At 46.1% G+C, this 22,689-nt stretch overlaps 1 protein-coding gene across 3 annotated transcripts in view; it reads left to right on the top strand.

Annotated features, from left to right (window-relative positions):
• The window catches only part of OTUD4 (OTU deubiquitinase 4), a 234,325-nt gene that overhangs the window by 152,654 nt on the left and 58,982 nt on the right, over nucleotides 1–22,689 (top strand). For all 3 annotated transcript variants that reach the window (XM_029600893.1, XM_029600808.1, XM_029600977.1), the window contains 2 exons: nucleotides 2,452–2,504; nucleotides 19,754–19,840. In XM_029600893.1, the coding sequence (XP_029456753.1) occupies nucleotides 2,452–2,504; nucleotides 19,754–19,840 (140 nt within the window). The remainder of the gene's footprint in view (nucleotides 1–2,451; nucleotides 2,505–19,753; nucleotides 19,841–22,689) is intronic.

Below are 22,689 nucleotides of genomic sequence, written 5' to 3'. Positions count from 1 at the left end.
TCTTTGGCCATTCTGTTCCGTGCAATTTATTCTCAGCTTAATACCCAACTTCCTTCCAACACCCAGCTGGGAATTTCAGGCTGCCCGTTCTCCAAACTCACCCCTGTTGTTGTGCCAGTTGCACGTATTTGGGTGTTTTTGGTACATTCCTCGAGCATCCTCAACTCGCTATTCACCCATATGTGAGGACTACCATCCTGCTTGTCCTGTGAGAAAGCAGAGTTGCTTACTTGTAACAGGTGTTCTCACAGGACAGCAGAATGTTATTCCTCATGAAACCCACCCGCCACCCCGTGGAGTTGGGTACGCTTGCGATTTGTTGTTTTATTTTTCGCAAATACTTTTTGCTATACACGAGACTGGATGCAGGGTTGGTGCCATGCTGGGCATGCTCAGTGGTGCCAATCAAAGTTCTAGAAACTTTGACAAAAGTGTTCCGTGATTGGGCTCCATCCTGATGATGTCACCCATATGTGAGGACTAACATCCTTCTGTCCTGTGAGAACACCTGTTACAGGTAAGCAACTCTGCTTTCCTGAGAAAATCAGCTCTAGGAGGTGATCACTGCAGACAGGATTCTTAGTCGTGTGAAGTAACTGCACAGGAAAAGGAATTGGGGGAGAACAGCGCTGAGAAGTGCTTCACGCAACCAGCTGTGTCTTCAATTTTCGATGGCCAGTCTACACTTAATTTTCTGTCGTTTGTCTCAAACTTTTATACAGGCTGGGCATGTCAGTCTGGTCCTAGCATTCTGACCTTCTCATATTGCTGTTCATTACAGTTCTTCATGCTATTGGCTGGCCTGGTATTCCCCTCTTATTGGTTTATTTATTTATTTATTTAAAAACTTTTATATACCGGTATTAGTATGCATACATCATACCGGTTTACAATGTAACTTTAAAGGTAGAAATTACAATGAACAGGGAGGGCGAACAAGGAGGAGTATACAAAGAGCAGGAGGTGGAGGAATTAAAGCAATAAATAAAAACTGCAACGGACTATTTACAGGAATATACAAGGCGTAGGCAAGATACTTGCAGAAGTCGGTGTACTTAATCAGGGTAGGCTTGTCGGAAGAGCCATGTTTTAAGTTTTTTTCTGAACTTGGCGTAACATGGCTCTAGCCTGAGTGGTAGGGAGGGCGTTCCATTGTTTAGGGCCTGCAATGGATAGTGCACGGTCCCTAGTAGAGGAGAGGTGGGCTTTTTTCAAAGGGGGAATGGAGAGGGTGCCTTTGTTGACAGTGCGAGTGGATCGTTCAGTGCGTATAGGACGAAAGGGTTCATCCAACCAGTTGGAATTGTGCGAGTGGATGGACTTGTGCACTGGTTATGACACGCAATGACATGCTTCCTTTTCCGGTATTCTCTGGCATCAGCATTGCCATCTTTAATCCCTCCGGTACAATTGTTCACAGTTTACTCTTTTTCCCAATTATGTATATACAATCATAGAAGTATGAAAACATTTTCACTTTCCTGCCCCCTTTGTTTACAGTATTAGAAAATATTTTAAAAAGCAATGCGGTTCAGAATGTTTCAAAGCAGCAGAAAATCAGCTCTAATTACTGTAAACAAAGAAAAGCTCACAGTAGCTTCAAAGACAGATATTGCCTTGCATTAAGCATTTTAAAGGCAGCCTGGTATTTGTTTACATAGCCAAGCAGTTACAGAGCTTCTCAAAGCAGGAAGATCTCACGCTTTTTCAGACTTTGCATTAACCTTTTTGCTCCTCTGTTTGTGATCGAGCCCCGACCCTGTATCAAGCATTAAACTTTTGCAGTATATCTGTTTCTTTATGAACTCTGTGCACTACACACCTACACAATGGTGGAGCTTAATCATGGCTACCTGGCTTGAATGAATCAGTGAGCCAAGCCCAAACACTTCAGTGGGCTGTAGATTTAAGTGCTTGACCCCCATCTAATACCATTTGTATAGGTTCTACTGTTTACAGATCTGTCAAATTCTGAGGCCGCTACTGTGGTAGTTCATATCTCAGTGTTATACCACTTTTAAACATCTTGTTCGCCCTGGGGCATTCCACTCATTGCCTTGTGAGTTTTATAGCTAGTGGGAGCAACTTAATGGTCCGACATCAAACTCTCCAAGTTAACAAAGCTGAAAATTTATAGCAAGATATTTAAAGTTAACTGAAAAAAAGATGTACTTTTCTGATCTGATCAATTGTTACTTCCATTACAATGTTCCCCTCTGTTAAAATGTAATTACATTAATTGTTGAATTGCCTCCGTTACAATGTAATAATAATAAGATACTTTAGTCTTACTATTCTCCACGTTAACATGTAAACTGATGTGATATACCCCAATGAATGTTGGTATATAAAAGCAAATAAATAAAATAAATTCAGTTATCAGTGTTGTGTTGAATTGGTGGAATTCTCTTCTATAGTAGCATCATTGGTGTGTGTATGTGTGTTTTGTAGATCTGAGCTCAAAGCTGGTCCAGTCAGATCAAAGCACTGAATCAAGTACTGAGGTAAGTTCCCTGCTCCCTCCCCACTGCTGTGATATTTAACCAAGAGCCTGAGAAATTACAGGGGGAGGGGTGCGTGCTAGACAGCTGTTTACCACCTCCATTCTGACCAAGAAGAAGGGAACTGAGTTCAACTTGAGAAGGGGCGAGACCGATAATGGAAGAGGAACCAGGGGATGGTGGGGAGGCAGGACAATGCAAAGAAAGTAAAAGGAGAAATTAGATGGGAGAAAAGATATGGGGGTGTACAAAACATGCACATTCTCAATTATGGTGTGTGTGTGTGAGGGAGACGCTGGTTTTGGAAGAGGGAGGGAATGAAAGCCTTTCACTATCTATATTTGTTAGTCAGGTTTTCTGCTATTTGTTGTATGCCTTTCAGTGAGTAAGATAATTAGAGCATTTGAAATACATTTTAGGAGCCATTCAAGGAAAATATCTCTTGGGACATTCAGTTTTACAGCAGCAGCTGCTGTACTTTTTGGATTCACAATTTAAAAGCTGTAATAAAATCCTGGAATCCACCAGCAAATACATTTTTAAAAAAATGTTTCCTAGCATGTAGCCAGATGGACTCAGAACCAATGGGTTATATGCTCCCCTGCTAGTAGATGGAAACAGTCAGGTTTCAAAGCTGATGTCACCTTAGCTACACCCCTTAGATACACCTTAAGATACACACACTTCCAGTATCTCTCCGTCTCCTAGCAGATGTTGATGTGCTTTTCCTGTCAGGATCGCCATACTCTTTAGAAAAATACATTTTTGCCTTTAAATTGGAGAAAGATTGAGCCCTGCTTCCTGCAGTGATACCTAAAGGCCCCTCTCCCAGTTAAGAATTCCTGAGGCGGTTTCCGAGATCCCTCAGAGGTGTGCCTTAGTCTGGTAGCCGGTTCCTGACGTGGACTTTGCTGCTGAAGCAGCTGAAAGGTAGCAGGTGCAGGAAGCCAAGTGTGGTGATGACCTCCAAAGCCCTGTCCCCCTGCAGCCGGAGACCATCTCTGTACTCAGTTGGTAAGCGCCGAGCCCAGGTAAGTTTCTTTTATATTAAAAAGAAAAAAAGTTTCTTATTCAGAGTCATTGGAAGGGGTTTCAGTAAGACTCTGTCTGGTCTCCTTGCTCGGCATGCGGTACTGTTGTCATTCCCAATCTGTTGCTGTAAAGGGAAGTGGGCATCAGAGAGGTTGAGCGGCCCCCCAGTGGGCTAGGCCCTGCTTCAGTCTTAGCATAGCGTGTGGTAGGCTGTGTCGGACGCCATTTTGCACGTGGTTTTGTGCGCTTTGCATTGCCCTCCATGGTGCGGCGCTGTGCACGCACTTGTGCTTGTACGTACACACACAACTTCGCGTGCAGTCATATGCGCACAACTTTGCACACTGTCTACATGTACCACCACTAAAGCACAGAATTCCCGAGTGCATGGGCTGTGCGTGTGCTTTGCTGCGGCCTGATTAGGTGCCTGAAATCAGCGCGCACAAGTGTCTTCAAGCGCGAGCCAGCTGAATTCGTAACTGCTGTCTCTAATGGCTCCAACAGCAAAGAAACATAAGTGCCATTCTTTCTGCGCTGCTTGACATATTAGGGCTACTCAGTCTGACCTGGATTCTTACCTACGTCAGCACTGTGAGGAGGCCCAGGGAGAGCTGAACTCCCCAGACTTTACCAAGCACGGTTCTTATCATTCTGAGGATGTCAGCCACAACCTTAACCAGAAGCACCCCAGATCTGAATAATCCTGGGGCTGGGTCTTCCATAGGAGAAGGAAATTCAGCAGCACCTACTCCAGTTTTTCCTGGACTAGGTATGGACCCGGTGGTCTTATCTTGGGTGGAATTTTTTCAAGGTCTTCAAGCCTTCGTACAGGCGCAGTTTGCTTCACTTGCCTCTGTACAGCCAGTGAGGCCTCCCTCTCCCAGCCCTATTGGCAGACCTGGAGACATGCCTCACCAAGAGTGTTCTAGGCAGGGACTCTGACAACAGGGACGAAGAAGGGGATCCAGCTTCCTTGGAAGAAGGAGAAATCCCCTCAGGTTTAGAGCCATTTCTCACAGGACAAGCAGGATGGTAGTCCTCACAAATGGGTGACATCATCAGGATGGAGCCCAATCATGGAAAACTTCTGTCAAAGTTTCCAGAACTTTGACTGGCCCCTACTGGGCATGCCCAGCATGGCACTAACCCTTCAGCCAGCAGGGGTCCCCCTTCAGTTTTCTTTTTTACGCGCAGCAGTAGCCTCGCGATAAAGGAGCTCTGAAGAGATTCCTGACAGGAATTTTCCTCACGGAATTACTAAAAGTTAAATTGCCCCACAGGGGTCCCTCCTCTAACTTTTCTCAGTCCGCGGTACTCCGGAAAGTTTTTACCCATTTCCCGTTGATTACCTCCGAGTTTGGCCCTCGTGGCCTACTGGCAGTCGACCGTACCACGGCTCGATTTTTTGCCATGGCGTCGGGGTTTCGTCAGTGCCCGGACTGTACCCGCACCATGTCTATCACAGACCCCCATAAAGTCTGTGTAATGTGTCTAGGACGCGAGCACGATGTCTTCACCTGCACCAAATGTGCCCTAATGACACTGAAGGGTCGCAAGGCCAGAATGGAGAAGATGAAACTTCTCTTCCGTGCTCAAACCCCGACTCTGTCCATTGTATCGACATCATCAGAACCGGCACCGTCAACTTCGCACCAGCATCGATGACTTCTCGGCCATCGACACCCTCTACTCCCCCTCAGGATCGAGGGGATCGCAGGGAGAAACATCGCCATCAACACTGTAAGACTCGGACCATCGAGGGAGCGAAATCATCGACCTCGCCATCGTCTGAGCCGCAGTCGAAGAAACCCCGTCCAGGAAAGGCAGCGACCATTCCTGCGACCGGGTCACCGAGGCAACCCTCACCCGATCGGGGATTGGGAGCCGTGACTCTGCCTTTAACGGTGGTCCCTCCGGCTATGCCTCTGCCTCCTTCTTCTGTTCCGGAGCCGGGGCTGCTTGCTCCAGGACAAGGCGATGCAACGTCTTCAGGTTCCTCCGACACCGGCACCCCCTGTGGAACCGATCATCGACCCGATTCCGGCAGCGCTGGCACCACTGCTATCCAGGATGGAAGTGCTTATGGCCGCTTTTCCACCGATGGATCCTGGGTCTCTGATGGCTCTGATGCCCTCCCCACTAACAGCATCATTGGGAGGAGAAACACCGTTCCGCATCCCTCCATCGGGAGTTCTGCCTCAGCCATCGATGCCAATACGTCCCTCGCCTTCGACCCATCCATTGGTGCCGATACGTCCGTCGGCGCCACAGAGTCATCCATTGATGCCCTCGATACCTGCACCTGTGCCTTCGATGCCATCATCGGTGCCTCTGATAATTCCTTCGGAGGCTAGACCGGGACCTTCAGGTATCTAACCACCCTGTCCCCCTCTAGTTCCTAGAGGGACGGGTGCTGATCCTTATGATACCTAGGCTGATGATACCTCAACAGACACCGATGATTTACCTTCACCACCTTCACCCACTGAGAGTAGGAAGCGTTCTCCTCCAGAGGACCTCTCCTTTATAAATATTGTGAAGGAAGTGTCTGAATTGGTTCCCTTCCAATTACAGACAGAACAGGATGATAGGCATCAGATGATGGAGTTGCTCCAATTCCTGGATGCCCCCAAGGTAATCACCTCTATTCCCATCCATCAGGTCCTTCTCAATCTCCTCAACAAGAACTGGGAGCGTCCTGGATCAATTGCTCCAGTACACAGGAAAGCTGACACTACCTATTTGGTGCAGTCAGCCCCAGGTTTTCAAAAATCACAGCTTGATCACCACTCTGTCGTGGTAGAGTCTGCACAAAAGAGGGCGAAGAGGTCAAAGCCTCACTCTTCTGTTCCTCCTGGAAAGGAACAGATGTTCCTAGATAACATTGGTCGCCGAGTATTCCAAGGGGCCATGCTCATCTCCCGAATTGCCGCCTATCAGCTTTATATGACCCAATATAACAGGGTCATTTTTAAGCAGATACAGGACTTCTCTGACTCCCTGCCTCGACAATCTCAAGAACAATTACAAACCCTAGTAAACAAGGGTTTTGAGGCAGGCAAGCATGAGATTAGAACATCTTATGACATTTTTGACACTTCTACCAGAGTGTCTGCAGCTGCTATTTCGGCGAGACGGTGGGCCTGGCTCAAGTCTTCTGACCTTCGCCCAGAAGTACAAGACCGGTTATCCGACCTGCCTTGTGTCGGAGATAATCTGTTTGGCGAACAGATTCAACGGACGGTGGCAGAATTAAAGGACCATCATGAGACCCTAAGACAGCTCTCTTTGATGCCTTCTGACTTCTCCTCAAAACAGCCCTTCAGAAAGGATTCTAAGAAGTCATTCTTCCGCCCAAAGAAGTCTTACCCGCCACCAACCAGATCCCGTACCACGAGACCTTATCAAAAACCGCAGTCTCGTCAAGCCCGTAAACAAAAACCACAAGCAGCTCCTCAACGAAGACCTGCTTCAGGTTTTTGACTTCCACCTAGAGAGCAGCAGCCAGATTCCTCTGTCGCACATACCACTTCCACAACATGTTTCATTCAATCACATCCGACCAATGGGTATTGGCAATCATAGGTCAGATGGTAACCCTGAGCATTCTCGCCCAGCCACAGGACTCTCCACCTCTACAGAACATGGAGAACATCCGAACACTCCATTCTTCTGAATCACGAGGTTTCCCTCCTCCAGTCAAGAGCAATAGAACCCGTTCCATACTCTCAGCAAGGCCTAGGGTTCTATTCACGGTACTTCCTAATCCCCAAAAAATCGGGAGGCGTCCTTCCTATTCTGGACCTACGGGCCCTCAACAAGTACCTCCAGCGAGAAAAATTTAAGATGGTCATCTTGGGATCGCTTCTACCTCTTCTACAAGGAGGAGACTGGCTCTACTCTCTGGACCTCCAGGACGCATACACCCATATTGCGATAAGTCCAGCTCATCGCAAGTACCTGAGGTTCCTAGTAGGCCCCGAGCACTATCAATACCGAGTGCTTCCATTCGGCCTAGCGTCTGCACCACGAGTCTTTACAAAATGTCTCGTAATCGTCGCAGCCTTCCTCAGGACACAAGGTATTCACGTCTACCCCTATCTAGACGATTGGTTAATCAGGGCCCCCACTCAGCAAGCTGCTCTGTTGTCCCTCAATCTAACCTTACAAGCTCTAATTTCGTTAGGATTTCTCGTCAGTTACGACAAATCCTACTTAGTCCCATCTCAAATCTTGTCGTTCATTGGGGCAGATTTGGACACCTTACAGACAAAGGCTTTCCTGCCTCGACAACGAGCACTGACTCTTGTATCTCTTGCTTACCAGCTGCAGTCTCAGCACTCTGCAACTGCACGCCAATTTCTCGTTCTCCTGGGACACATGGCATCCTCAGTCCATGGCCCGCTTGGCCATGAGACTCATGCACTGGACTATGAGGTATCAATGGACTCAAGCTATTCAGCCTCTGTCGGCCATTGTCCACATCACCGACTCACTCCGTCTGTCTCTCGCCTGGTGGAAAAATCAGACCAATCTCCTCCAGGGATTGCCCTTCCAGGTTCCAAATCCTCAAATCATTCTCACCACCAACGCTTCTAACATCGGGTGGGGAGCCCACATAGCCGATTTGCAGACACAAGGCTCTTGGTCTCCAGAGGAAGCCAAACACCAAATAAATTTCCTGGAACTTCAAGCAATCAGATATGCTCTCAGGGCTTTTCAGGATCGCCTATCAAATCAGGTCATCCTGATTCAGACTGACAACCAGGTGGCCATGTGGTACATCAACAAGCAGGGAGGTAAGGGCTCCTTTCTTCTGTGTCAGGAAGCTGCACAGATTTGGGCGGAAGCTCTCTCCCATTCGATGTACCTCAGGGCCACCTACTTACCGGGAGTGGACGATGTGCTCGCAGACAAGCTGAGTTACATCTTTCAACTGCACGAGTGGTCTCTTAACCCCTCAGTGGCAAACTCCATCTTCCAACAATGGGGATATCCTCGGATAGACCTTTTTGCATCTCCTCAAAACCGCAAAGTAGAGAACTTCTGCTTGGAGAAGAGACGGCTGAGGGGGGATATGATAGAGGTGTTTAAAATCATGAGAGGTCTATAACGAGTAGATGTGAATCGGTTATTTACCCTTTCGGATAATAGAAAGACTAGGGGGCACTCCATGAAGTTAGCATGTGGCACATTTAAAACTAATCGGAGAAAGTTCTTTTTCACTCAACGCACAATTAAACTCTGGAATTTGTTGCCAGAAGATATGGTTAGTGCAGTTAGTATAGCTGTGTTTAAAAAAGGATTGGATAAGTTCTTGGAGAAGTCCATTACCTGATATTAATTGTTAACTTAGATAATAACCACCGCTATTACTAGCAACAGTAACATGGAATAGACTTAGTTTTTGGGTACTTGCCAGGTTCTTATGGCCTGGATTGGCCACTGTTGGAAACAGGATGCTGGACTTGATGGACCCTTGGTCTGACCCAATATGGCATGTTCTTATGTTCTCATTCGCAACAAACACTCTCAGACCAGAGACGCATTCTCCCTCTCGTGGGCAACCGGTCTGCTCTATGCATTCCCTCCACTTCCTCTTCTCTCAAAGACTCTCGTGAAGTTACGTCAGGACAAGGGAACCATGATCCTGATAGCACCTCACTGGCCACGCCAAGTGTGGTTTCCAATACTTCAGGATCTCTCCATCCGCAGGCACATTCCCTTGGGAAAGGACCCGCTTCTGATCACTCAGAACGACGGGAGCCTACGCCATTAGGTCCACCAGCGGCCAGCGGCGGCTTGGCACCCCCTAATGCTCGGCACCTAGTGCTTCCACCGGCCCTGCCTACGGGTAATTCATTTCTGCATGGAAACTCTGCGCTCCATGATAATGGCTATACAACCAGGAGAGTACGTATCCACCCTGGACCTCTCCGATGCCTACCTTCATATTCCAATCCGGCAAGAACGTAGTTTCCTATGCTTTGCGGTATTGGGCCGCCATTATCAGTACTGGGCGCAGCCCTTCAGCCTGGCCACCACCCCCAGAACATTTTCCAACATGGTGGTCGTAGTGCGGCACTGAGGAAAGAGGGAATCCTAGTGCACCCATACTTGGACGACTGGTTGATCCGGACGAAGTCATGGGAAGAGAGTATCCAGGTGACCTGCAGGGTGACGTCCCTACTTCAGGAGCTTGGTTGGGTCGTAAATATGGGCACAAGCAGCCTCAAGCCCTCCCAATCCTTGGAATATCTGGGAATCTAGTTTGACATCCAAGTTTGACACCAAGCAGGGCAAGGTCTTCCCCCCACCTTCTCGGATAAGGAAGTTGATATCACAAGTGCATCGGTTGACAAACACGATACGCCCCAAGGTATGGAGCTATCTTCAGGTCCTCTGTTTGATGGTGTCAACCTTACTGTGAGGGAGGGCACATATGTGGCCACTTCAACGCTCCCTGCTGTCACGTTGGAGCTGCTGTCTCAAGACTATTTGATTCGCCTCCACCTACTGATGGAAGTATGTTCTCGGCTCTAGTGGTGACTTCAGGAAGCTCACCTGGGAAGGGTGTAAACCTGTCCCTACTGAATTGGCTAGTCCTCACAACAGACGCAATCCTCCGGGGTTGGGGAGCTCACTGTCAGGAACTGATTGCCAGGGATGTTGGACCAAGGAAGAAGTGCTCTGGAGCATAAACCGTCTGGAAGCCTGGGCGGTCAGATTGTCCTGTCTACAATTCGGCCACCTACTCCAGGGTCAGGTGGTCTGCGTGATGTCAGACAACGCAACAGCAGTTGCGTTGTCTGACAGTAGCCTACATCAACCATCAGGCAGGAACCAAGAGCCAGCAAGTGTCTCTGGAGATAGATCTCCTTATGGAATGGGCAGATTTGAATCTACAGATGATCTTGGCCTCCCATATCGCAGGAAAAGACAATGTCAGAGCAGACTTTCTAAGCAGGGAGAGTCTGGATCCAGGAGAATGGATGTTGTCGGCCAGAGCCTTTTCAGCTGCTGGTAGATCGTTGGGGCCTCCCATCCATCGACCTCTGGCTGCATCTCACAATGCGAAGGTTTCCCGATTCTTCAGTCGCAGAAGAGATCAGCGGTCCCTGGGGATCAATGCCCTTGTTCATACCTGGCCAGAAGAGAACTTACTATACGCCTTCTCTCTTTGGCCCCTGCTGGGCAGGGTCATTCGCAGAATCTAGCACCACAGGGTATTAGTCATTCTAGTGGCTCTGGATTGGCTCTGGTTCCCATGGTATGCAGACATGTGGAGACTTCTGGTGGAGACTCCCTCTTGTCTCCCACCACACAGCAAGGTCAGGTCCTTCATGAGGATCCAACTCGATTTTGTCTTATGGTTTGGCCCTTGAGAGGGCTCGCCTCATGAAGCATGGATATTCGGTGACAGTAATTACCACCTTGCTCTGCGCGCGGAAGTTGTCAACATCCTTAGAGAATGTGCGGGTCTGGAGAGTATTTGAGGCCTGGTGCAAGGAACGCAGTGTTGCCCCTCGGATGGCCAAAATCCCTCTGGTTCAGGAATTTTTACAGGACAGCTTGAATAAAGGGTTGTTCCTTAACTCCTTGAAAGTTCAGGTAGCGGCGCTCTCCTGTTTCAGGGGCAAGGTGAACAGAATCCGCCTGTCAGCACATCCAGACATGGCCCGTTTTCTAAAAGGGATAAAGCACCTCCGGCCACTCCTATGGTGGCCAATTCCCTTGTGGAATCTTAATCTAGTATTGGAGTTTTTGGCAGGGCCCTCTTTTTGGCAGCTAAGTAGTCTGACATTACACCTGTTAACCCCTGAAAACGGTGTTCCTGGTGGTGATATGCTTGGCTCGTCGCATCTCTGAACTACAGGCATTGTCGTGTCTGGCTCCATTCCACCAGATGACCTCAGGAGCGATACAACTTCGTACTGTTCCATCCTTCTTGCTTAAGGTAGTCTCTGAGTTTCATGTGAATCAGTCCATTTCATTGCTGTCCCTAGATAGGCACAAGGACATGGAAGATTACCATCTCCTCCACCATTTAAACATCAGTAGGTTTTTGGTGTGGTAATTGGAACTTTCAGAACTAGTGCGCAAGACGGATCACTTGTGTGTTCTTCACGGTGGAAGGAGACAGGGTGAACCAGCTTCGCGGGCTACTTTAGTTCACTGGATTAAGAAGGTGGTCACAGGAGCTTATGTAGAGGCAGGAAAGCCATTAGCCTTTCAGGTTAAAGCTCATTTCACTAGGGCTCAGGCGGTATCCTGGGTGGAAGCTAAGCTGCCATCTCTGTTCGATATCTGCCGAGCAGCAACGTGGTCCTCCTTAAACACCTTCTCCTGGTTCTGTTGCTGGACGTTCGGGCCCGAGAGGATGCAACCTTTGCAAGGGCAATGCTAACCAGACCACGGGCAGCCTCCTGCCCCGATCGGAAGTAGCTTTTGTACATCCCATTGGTCCTGAGTCCTTGTGGCTACACGCTAGGAAATGGAGAAATTACTTACCTGATAATTTCATTTTCCTTAGTGTAGACAGCTGGACTTTGTATCACTTATTTCTGAGTATATGATCACCATTAAAATCTTGCTCAATTGAAACTCTCTCAATGAACCCAAAAAAAACCCTGAACTAATCTGGCTAAAACTATTTCTTCCAACATTGATCTAGGAAACTACCTTCTCTCTCCAGCAACACAAGTACGGGATATCGGCGTCCAAATTGGCGAAAACTTATCTATGAAACCTCACATAAGCAAACTAATCAAATCCAGTTTCTTCAAACTATGAATACTAAGCTGTCTGAAACCCCTACTGACATTATCAGATTTTAGAACAGTTCTACAATTACTTATATTCTCTAACCTGGACTATTGCATCTCCCTACTCCTAGGACTTCCAGCCAATCACCTTAAACCTCTCCAATTTCTTCAAAATGCAGCAGCCAGACTCCTCATTGGGAAAAGAAAATTTGATCACATCTTCCCGACTCTGATTGCCCTACATTGGCTCCCTGTGCAATTCATAATAATATACAAAGTTCTAATAATAATTCGCCATAACTTGAATCCTAACAATGAATTGATAGAAATACATTTTAATCCTCGTATTCCTGCACGTTCACTTAGATCCCATGACAAAAGATTACTTGAAATTGCAACTATAAAAAACTACCACCTAAAACAAACAAGAGACAGAACTATATCAGTAGCAGCCCCTATTCCTTGGCACTCCTTACTAAAAAACAAGATCTGAAATCCTGCCTTTTCAACAATGCCTTCTCTCTAACTCTAAAAGTTCACGCTTAATTCTATAATACACCCCTCGAATGTCTTCCAGTTTATATGTCATCCCTTTAACTCTCCATCTGTACTTTTTGTTAAACCTTATACACCATTGTGATCTAGTATATAAAAACCTAAGTAAATAAATAATCCTGCACACGGCTGCCCAAGAACGGTGCCAAGGAATCGTCCGTGAAGTGGTCAGGGCATCCTTAATCTTGCTGGGGTTCAGTGTTTGTTTGGTTGAGTACCATTACGGTTTAAGTTTTAATCAGGTTGTAATCAAGTTTTAATCAAGTTTTTTTCGATAGTATGTCCACAATAGCTTTTGAAGAGAATACTTGAAGGGCTGAGGTCACTGCAGCCTCAGCTTTGAAACTTGACTCCGTCTCCATCTGCTAGCAGGGGAGCACATAACCCATTGGTCCTGAGTCCATCTGTCTATACTAAGGAAAACAAAAATATCAGGTAAGTATTTTCTCCATTACCAGCTATGTTATAAGCCAGCCACCTGTTCTCTTGAAATAATGCTACAGCCCAAATTGATGGGCTCCAACACCTATGAGCAAATCTTTGGCTATTCCAGTGGCATTTTGAAATCCTCCATTGTAATACTTTTTGCTTTATTAAATTTAATATATTGCTTGTATGAAACAAACCAGTTTACCAAATCAATTTACATGCTCATTAAATAAAATATCTCCACTAGGCGCCACATGCTGGCAATTTTGAAATTCTTGTGACTCACATTTCGATGCTGCAGCTCTTTATATATATATATTTATATATATATATATATAAAGAGCGGCTGAAGTCCTGTATGTATATATGTGTGTGTGTGTGTGTGTGTGTATGTGTATATATATATATATATATATATATATATATATATATATAATGTATATATATATGTATATATGTTTGTATGTATGTATATATGTATACTTATATATAAATATATACACACACATAATCAGATGCCCCGGTTTCCTCCATCAAGAGTTGGCAGATTTTTAAAAATTCAGTGGCAATTATGGCAGCAAGGTTGTCCGGTGGTGTTCCCTCCACAGGACTGAACAGTGATATTGAGCCAGAAAGAGAGGGGAGCTCCGATTCCCCTTTCCCACTCTCCAGCAGCTGAAGTCCTGGTCCTGTGTCTCTGTGCCGAACATGGGCGTCCATTAGTCCGGATACTGGCATTGCCGAGGTGACCGCAGGGTAAGGTTCTGTCCTCTGCTTACGCTTCCTCCCCATCTTAGGCAAGAAAGTAGAGAAAGAGCTGACGCCGCACTGACTTATCGAGTGGCCATCTTGGATCCACCCCCGAGTTTGCATGTTTAAAGATTTATCGATTTGAATTCCAAGATTGCGGACATCTTTGGGGAGTTTAATTGATTGGTTATTTATTAGTATTTCTGATGGAATTGAATCTGATGGATATCTTAAAAAAATAAATAATTTCTGTTTTTTGTAGGTTGAATGCCAATTTATTAGTAGATAACCAGTTTTGTATTGTTAATAGTATATTCGATAAAGATCGTTCGGTTTCAATCCAGGTTGGTTTAATTGAAAGGGAAAACTTTGTCATCCGCATATAATCCATAGTGAACATTGAGGCCTGCTAATATGCGGCAGGGGGTGGTTAGATATATATTAAATAGTACCGCCGATAGAGCGGAACCCTGAGGGACTCCGGATGTAATTGATTTCCATGATAACTTACAGGATTCTACTTTTACTTGTGGTGTGCGGTCTGAGAGGAATGAAGAGAACCAATTTAGAACATTGCCTGTTAAGCCTATTGCTTTTAGACAGTTTCTTAAGATGCTATGATCAATTGTATCGAATGCTGCTGAAATATCTCGTAAGACCATAATAAAATTTGTGCCTTGTTCAAATCCCCGTCTAATTATGTCAAATGATGAGAACAGCAATAGTTCGGTATTATGAAGCTTTTGGAAGCTGAATTGATATTTATTATTGTCAATAAATGACACAAGTTTCTAGGATTTTTGCTATATAAGATAATGATGAAATTGGCAATAATTCGCAAATAAAGATGAATCAGTGTTATGTTTCTTTAGAATTGGGTGAACGATGGCTCATTTAAGTGAGTCTGGAACATAACCTGCAAGAGATGCGTTAAATATATATATGATGAAGTTGTCATTTTTAATGTATTTTAGTAAAATTGTACAGCATAGGTTCAGCAAGCAAGATTAATTATTCACTGTAGAGAGAGAGTCGAGGACAACTTCTTCTGTATCTGTCTCGAAATCTGACCAGGGAAGATTATCTGGGCAGAAAGTGTCATCTGTTAGTGTAACAGGGGCTGTAATAGTTTCTGATGGTATTAATTTTATCAATGAAAAAATCTGTGAATTTATCTGCTATGTTTGTGTTTGAATTAGTCAAGGGAAAAGATGAAGCGTTTGAGGGAGGTTTTATTATTTGGTTTATCGAATGATAAAATTCAGCTGGATTGTTCAGTGATGTAGAGATTTTAGAATAAATGTATTTTTTTTTATTTTTGAGGTTTTGTTTGGATATACTAACAGATAATCTTTATATAAGGTTAAATTTATATGGTTGGGTTGATGTCGCCATTTCCAGGTTCAGGCCCTGAGAAGGATGATTTACCTGACAGTGTGGTCTTATATCTGGGGTCGATGGCAACCATGTTTGACATTGTCCCCTGAGCGAGGGCGCACATGTGGCCCCTTCAGCGCATATTACTCTCCCGGTGGAATCCACAATTACAGGCGTTCATAGTGAGACTCAACTTGCCATTTGAGGCAAGCTTCTAGTAGCAATGCTGGTTACAAGCAGATCATTTCAGGAAGGGGGTTTCCTTGGAGACACCAGAATGGTTGGTGATTATGATAGATGCGAGCCTTCTGGAATGGGGGGGGGCCTCACTGTCAAGAGTTGATGATGCAAAGCCGCTGGAGTGCTGAGAAGCAGCAGTGGACCATTAAACAGAGACGCATGTAGCTCATTTGGCATGCTTGAGATTTGCCGAGCGACTGTAAGCTCAAGTGGTGAGGATAATGTCGGACAATGCCATGACAGTGGCCTACATCAATCATCAAGGCAGAACCAGAAGCCAACAGATGTCTGTGGAGGTAGATGTGCTCATAGTGTGGGCAGAGTGACATTTCCAGGACATATCTGCCTCCCACATTACCAGGAAGGACAATGTACGGGCCAACTTCAACAGGCAAGACTTAGACCCAGGAGAGTGGGACTTAGCAGACGAAGCTTTTCAACTCATTATGGTGTGCTGAGGTTGCCCGTATCTGGATTTGCTGGCAACCTCCAGCAATGTGAAGGTACCATGGTTCTTCAGTCGTAAAAGGGATCTGAGGGCGCTAGGTATCGATGCTCTCGTTCAGGTCTGGCAGCGGAATGGGCTGTCGTATACCTTCCCGCCTTGGCCAATGATAGGTAGGTTCATTCGAAAGATTATGAGTGAGACTGAAACTGTACTTCTGGTGGCTCTGGATTGGCCATAGAGGCCGTGGTATGCTGATCTTCAGAGACTTCTGGTAGACAGTCCTCTCAGACTGCCATTCAGGAAGGCATGTATTAGGGGCCCATTCTGCATACTGATCTGGGTCTGTTTTGTCTTATAATTTGGCACTTGAGAGGTATCGGTTGCTGAAGCATGGTGGTTGTTCTGCAGTGATTTCCACTTTGCTCCAGATCAGGAAATGTTTTACATCTCTAGCTTATGTTAGAGTTTGGAGAGTGTTAGAGAATTGGTGTGAGGAGTGAGGTTATCATCCTCTCAAAGTTGAAATTCCTCTGATACTGGAATTTTTACAGGAAGGCTTGCTCAAAGGATTGGTCCTTAACACTCTAAAGGTGCAAGTGGCAGCTCTTGCTTGTTATAGGGGACGAGTCAATGGGGCAGCATTGTCTTCCCATCCAAATGTGTCCAGGTTTTTGAAGGGAGTTAAGCATTTGTTTCCTCCCTTACGGCTACAGGTGCTCTTTAGGACCTTAATCTGGTCTTGGGTTTTTTGTCGGGTCTCACTTTGAAAACCGTTTTTCTCATAGCAATCTGTTTAGCACTGAACTGCAAGCTCTTTCATGCCATGAGCCATTTCTATGAATTACTCTGGGGGCAGAAAAGCTTATAACAGTACCTTCCGTTTTGCTGAAAGTGGTTTCAGAGTTTCATTTGAATCGGACACTTTTTCTGCTCATGCTGGACAGGGATAGAGATAAGCGTGATTATCATCCGTTGCATGTCTTGGATGTCAGGCACCATTTGAAGCGGTACTTGAAGATTACTAAATCTTTCAGGAAGTTTGATCATCTGTGCTCCATGGTGGTGCCCAATTGGTAAAAGTCGTCACACAGCTGTCTATATGGATATCAATGTCCCGTTACCTAGTCAAGTTATGGCACATGCCACTAGGGCTCAGGCAAATCTTCACAAGGAGTCAACTAGGCATGTGCCTAGTTTATTTATTTATTTATTTAACAGCTTTTATATACCGGTGTTCGTGCGGGCACATCACGCCGGTTTACAGTAAAACTTGCGAAAGGAGGAAAGTTACAAAAAACAGGGCGCAGGTGTGGGAGCAGGCTAGAAAATACGGGGTGGGTGTGGGGGGAAAGGAAAGGGGAGGAAAGTAAAGAAGCTGTGAAAAGTAAAGGAACGTAGCCATAGGTATGGTGGAGAAGTTTACAGCAAGGGGGCTGCGGGGGTGTGATAACTAAGGGGGGGGGGGGTTATACATATTAATTTACTTACATTCTGAATTCTATACATAGACACTTATTTACTTCTAAATTCTATACATAGTAACTTATTTACAACAGATTGCGCGAGGAGCAGTCTAATAGGCAGCATGGGAACGATAATTCCAGGTGGGCATGCAATGGGAAGCGGTGGGGGGGGGGGGGAGGGGGGAATGTGGTGGGAGGGGGGAGGATACTTCAAGGGGAAAGTTTACGGGGGGTTGGTTTCAGGGTAGGCCTGTCTGAAGAGCCAGGTCTTGATGCCTTTTTTGAAGTTGGTCAGGGAGGGTTCAAGGCGGAGATGTGTCGGGAGGGAGTTCCAGAGGGCAGGGCCTGCGATGGTGAAGGCTCTTTCCCTGGTGGTGGAGAGATGTGCTGTTTTTAAGGGGGGCGTGTGTAGGGCTCCTGTATGGGAGGATCTTGTGTGGCGATGGGCAGTGTGAAAGTGGGGCATTTTTTTGAGCCAGGCGGGGTTACTTTTGTAGAGAGTGTTGTGCAGTATGGTAAGGGTTTTGTATTGAGAGCGGAAATGGATGGGCAGCCAATGCAGTTGTGCAAGGATGGGGGTAATATGCTCTCTTTTGCGTGTGTTAGTAAGGATTCTTGCCATGGTTGACTCCTTGTGAAGATTTGCCGAGCAGCAATGTGGTCCTCCTTACACACTTTCTCCAAGCATTACCGCTTGTATGTGCAGGTTCAGGAGGATGCAGCCTTCGCGCGTGCGGTGTTGACGGGACCACAGGACCCTTTTTGGGAGTAGCTTTGGTACATCCCACTTGTGTGGATTGGCTTGCCAGAATGTAGAGGAAGGAAAATTACTACTTACCTGATAATTTCCTTTCCTCTAAGGAAGTCAAGTCAGTCTACAACCGCCCTAGGCTACCTACTTGCTTTTAGTTTGTACCTTAGGTCAGATGATGAATGTTATTTCTGAACTAGCCAGTCCCTAAGGTTAGTGCATGTTAATTCTTTTAACTGAGCTCAGTGTACTCATTTGGTTGGAATCATGATTGGTTGTCTGTCTGTTAAGTCATGTTCAAGTGTAATCGGTTTGTCCACAGTTTGGCTTTTTCAGAGAATGCTGATGGACTGATGTCGGGGCAGGGCTATATGTCTGTGATGTCAGTGAGTCAATTTTACTTTATCACCATCTACTGGTATTATGTGAATTGGCCTGCTTTCCTTAGAGGAAAGGAAATTATCAGGTCAGTAGTAATTTCTCCTTGTGCATTCTGAAACACCCACACCACTTTGTTTCAGAAAAGCCTTTATTTCAATAGAAGTTACTTGTGGGTTTTTTGATTTGCATCCCAACAAACTTTCCTGGAAGTTGTCTGAAATCTGGCTTGGTATTAACAGAGCCCATAATTTTTCACTTCTTGATTAGAGTTGAACCTACTACCAGGGGGGATGGCCCCACTAGGACCTGCCTACCCCCGGGAGGTTGTGCCTGTTTGTCCTGCTTGATTCTATCTCTCTCTCGCTTTTTTTTTTTTTTTTTAATAGTGATTGTCTTAACCCCCAAGAACAGGGCAAGACCGCCGGGTATGCACCACCTCCATCTGCTGGAGACAGAGAAATACTGAGGAGATGCAGGTGGTACACCAGGTTAAGAGGAGGTGCTCTTCAGGTTTTTCTCTGTCTCCATCTGCTGGAAGGGAGGCATAACCCAGCAGTCTGGATTGATCCGGGTACACACAGGGAATGACTATTTATACACAGACACTAAGTACAATCAAACATGGCACAATGAAGGGTGGATACCTGCCCTTCATTGCCATCTCAGCCTGTGTGTGTCAACTTGAATATATATTATCAGCCCAAACAATTCAAAGGTATGTAAGCCTTTGAATAGGACCATTTTATTATTTCCTTTATTGCTGTGGTTTTGTTTAATGATCGTGCTATTCAGTGATGCATAAAATATTTTAATGTGTTTCAAACTAAACTAACAGACATGTTTTGTCTGATCACTCATGTTTTCTTAAAATGCTCCACATCTTACAAATTTTGCCAGGGGTGTGTAAACATATGAGCACAACTGTATGTACAATTGGTGCATGAGTGAGCGGGCAGTGATTCTCAACTTCACTTGGGTTCCAGAGCCCGGCCACTGTGTGCTATCTTCTATAAACAGCCCTGAAAATATTTATTGAGCAACTTGTGCACTTTTCTTTTCAGAAGAGTGAGAGAGATGAGAAATGTGCGAGATCCGCATCTCCCGTGAAAGAAGAAAAGACACGGTCTCCTCCAGTGCCTGCTGAACAAGTAAGGAATGTCTTTCTTAGGAACCGTGGTATATAGTTTTCAGGGATTCTAAAATCCTTTCCGGATTTACCTTGAACAAAATGTACTTGTCGTGTACTCTGGTCAGTTTGTGTTGGTAAAGGGGTGGGGGGAGGGTGCTAAGGAAAGGGGATAGGAGGGCTCAGCAAGGAGTACATGATGAGTGTATTTCTTCTCTGGTGCGTGCACATCTTCCCACGCCACCCTCTCACACCTTCTCCATGCCACATCCCTTCTCTCACTACTGTAGTCCTCTCTCTCATCTACCAGTCCCACCTCTCGGTCATCTCACAGGTTTGGATGCGGGCTGACGTTTATCTTCCTAACATGCACCAGGGCAGCCCTCTGTCATCTCCCATCCATAGAAACAGAGATGACGGCAGAAAAGAACCAAATGATCCACCCTGTCTGCCCAGCAAGCTTATGTCAGTATCTCCTGCACTATGTGCAGGTTACCCTCATGCTTATCAGTTTCCCAGACCGTAAAAGTCAGGGCCCTTGGATGCTGTTTGAATCCAATTTCTATTAACCCTTGCCGTGGAAGCCGAGAGCAAAGATGGAGCTGCAACAAAAGTATCAGGCTAAGTGATTAAGGGAAGTAAAAGCCGCATCAGCAAGTTCCCCCGTGTTTATTTGTTCCCCAAACTGTAAAAGTCGGGGCCTTCGTTGGTTGCTGTCTGAATCCAATGCCCCTTTTCCCACTGCAGTTGAAGCAGAGAGCAATGATGAAGTTGCATTTACAGTATCAAGACTTATTTGTTAAGGGTAGCAACTGCCACTCCAGCAAGTTACCCCTGCTTACCCTCATGCACTCTTTTCTTTATTTCCACCTTCTAGCCTTTAGGGATCCACAGTGATCAATTGATCCTGATGACTTGAAATCATCTAGCAATTATATATTTTCCAAAGATATATATAGCTTTGGCTGTGATGTCGCTGCCAAAATTAGATTTCCACTACTGACCTGTAACGTTAAAGATTTCTTTAGTTATTTTAGAATATCCATCCCCAACTCTCAGGTCTTCAGCTTGGAGAAAAGTGACTGAGAAGGGGATATGATAGATGGTTATAAAATTGAGTGAGGTGGTACAGATTAATAGGGGACAGTTACTTACCCTTTCAAATAGTATGAGGATTAGGGGGATATTCATGAAATTAACTGGTAGCAGATTTAAAATACATTTTCTGGCGGGAGGTGGGGGGAAAAAACAAGAAAAGAATGGCAAGACATTGGTTGTAAAAGCTTTATTGTACATTTAAGTGTTTTGTATTTGAAGTGACTATGGCTATGTTATTGTTCTAGTTGCCAATAAAATATAAATTTAAAAAAAAAAAAATGGATGGACTCAGGATGGACTCAGGCCCAAAGGGTTATATGCTTCCCTGCTAGCAGATGGAGGCTGAGTCAGGTTTCAAAGCTGACATCACTCTAGTTCCCTGTACGTACCTGGATCAATCCAGGGAGTGAGTTGAGCCTCCTGTCCAGCAGATGGAGACAGACAAAAACTGAAAGGGTATCCCATATCAGGACAGAGCCTACCCTGCATCCCTTCAGTATTTGTCTGTCTCCAGCAGATGCAGGCAGCTGAACCTGCGGTTCTCGTTCTTCCTTAGTCTCTACTTCCTGTGGGGTTTTTTCTTATCATAAAGTCTCAAGATCAAGCAAGTATTCCCTGTACGTACCCGGATCAGTCCAGACCATGGGTTGAGCCTCCTGTCCAGCAGATGGAGACAGACCAAAACTGAAAAGGTATCCTATATCAGGACAGAGCCTACCTTGCAGCCCTTCAGTATTTGTCTGTCTCCAGCAGATGCCAGACAGCTCACCCTGCGGTTTCCTGTTAGCTTGCCCTTTTTCCCTTCGGGGTTCCTTCTTTGATTCTTTTCTCTGGGGCAAGCTCAAACAAGTATTGTTTCAAGTCATTTCTTTGTAAAAAAAAAAAAAAAAAAAAAAAGAAAGAAAGTTACCGGTTTTAAATTTCTGTCTCTTTGTAGGAGGGAGCGGGGTTTGATCGCCTGCTCCTCTCCTCTGGGACTCCCCTATCAGCTGTTTTCTTTGTTTCCCTCGCGGCTGTGTTATTTTACTCAAGCTGCGTTCAAACTTGTGCTTGGCCTGTGGAGAGCCGGCCTCCCAGCTCTCCAGAGTTGGGGTGTGCTTCTCCGTGGCGGCGCAGGTAACTTGAGCCCGAGGTTGGGTTCCCCGACGCATGGCCAGGCTGTTCCCGACTCGAGAAACCGCCAGAACAGCGGCTACTTTGGGTATTTCACCCAATGCAGGCTCTACTTCTCCAGGGGCAGAGGAGCTGGATTTGCAGATTTTTACCCTCCCGATCTGAGCCCGGTGCGCTCTCGGGGGGGGGGGGGGGGGGGATGACACGGACCCCTCTCCCCCGTGGAAAAATCGTCCCGGGCCCGTTTCACTTCGGATTTTGTGCTCCTGCACAAATCGTATCTAGCTAGCCTGCAGGAGGAGGTAGACCCTCCCCTGCCCCCCCCTCCGAAACTCCCCCGGATGCCCATGCCGTCTCCTGCAGCGGTTTTAGATCTGCAAGGCCCTGTCCGGGTGCTGGTGGTCCCGGGAGCCCCCCTCCCTGTGGACCCTCTTGATGAATTTGATGGGGAGGCCTCGGCTCAGGCCCCCCCCCCCCGCCCGAGGGCGACGATCCCCGCATCCTCTGCTTATTTCAGCGTGCGGAGCTAGAACCTCTCATTCCCTTTGTTCTCCAGGAATTGGGAATTGATGCTCCGCCGGATGATTCTGTGGCAGCGGCGATGCCATTAAACGTGGACCCGGTCCTGGCGAGACTTAGGGCACTCCCACGTACATTTCC

Source organism: Rhinatrema bivittatum, chromosome 1 (assembly GCF_901001135.1).
Source record: "Rhinatrema bivittatum chromosome 1, aRhiBiv1.1, whole genome shotgun sequence".
NCBI lineage: Eukaryota > Metazoa > Chordata > Amphibia > Gymnophiona > Rhinatrematidae > Rhinatrema > Rhinatrema bivittatum.
Note: the sequence above shows the minus strand (reverse complement) of the source record. Positions and strands in the feature narration are given on the sequence as shown.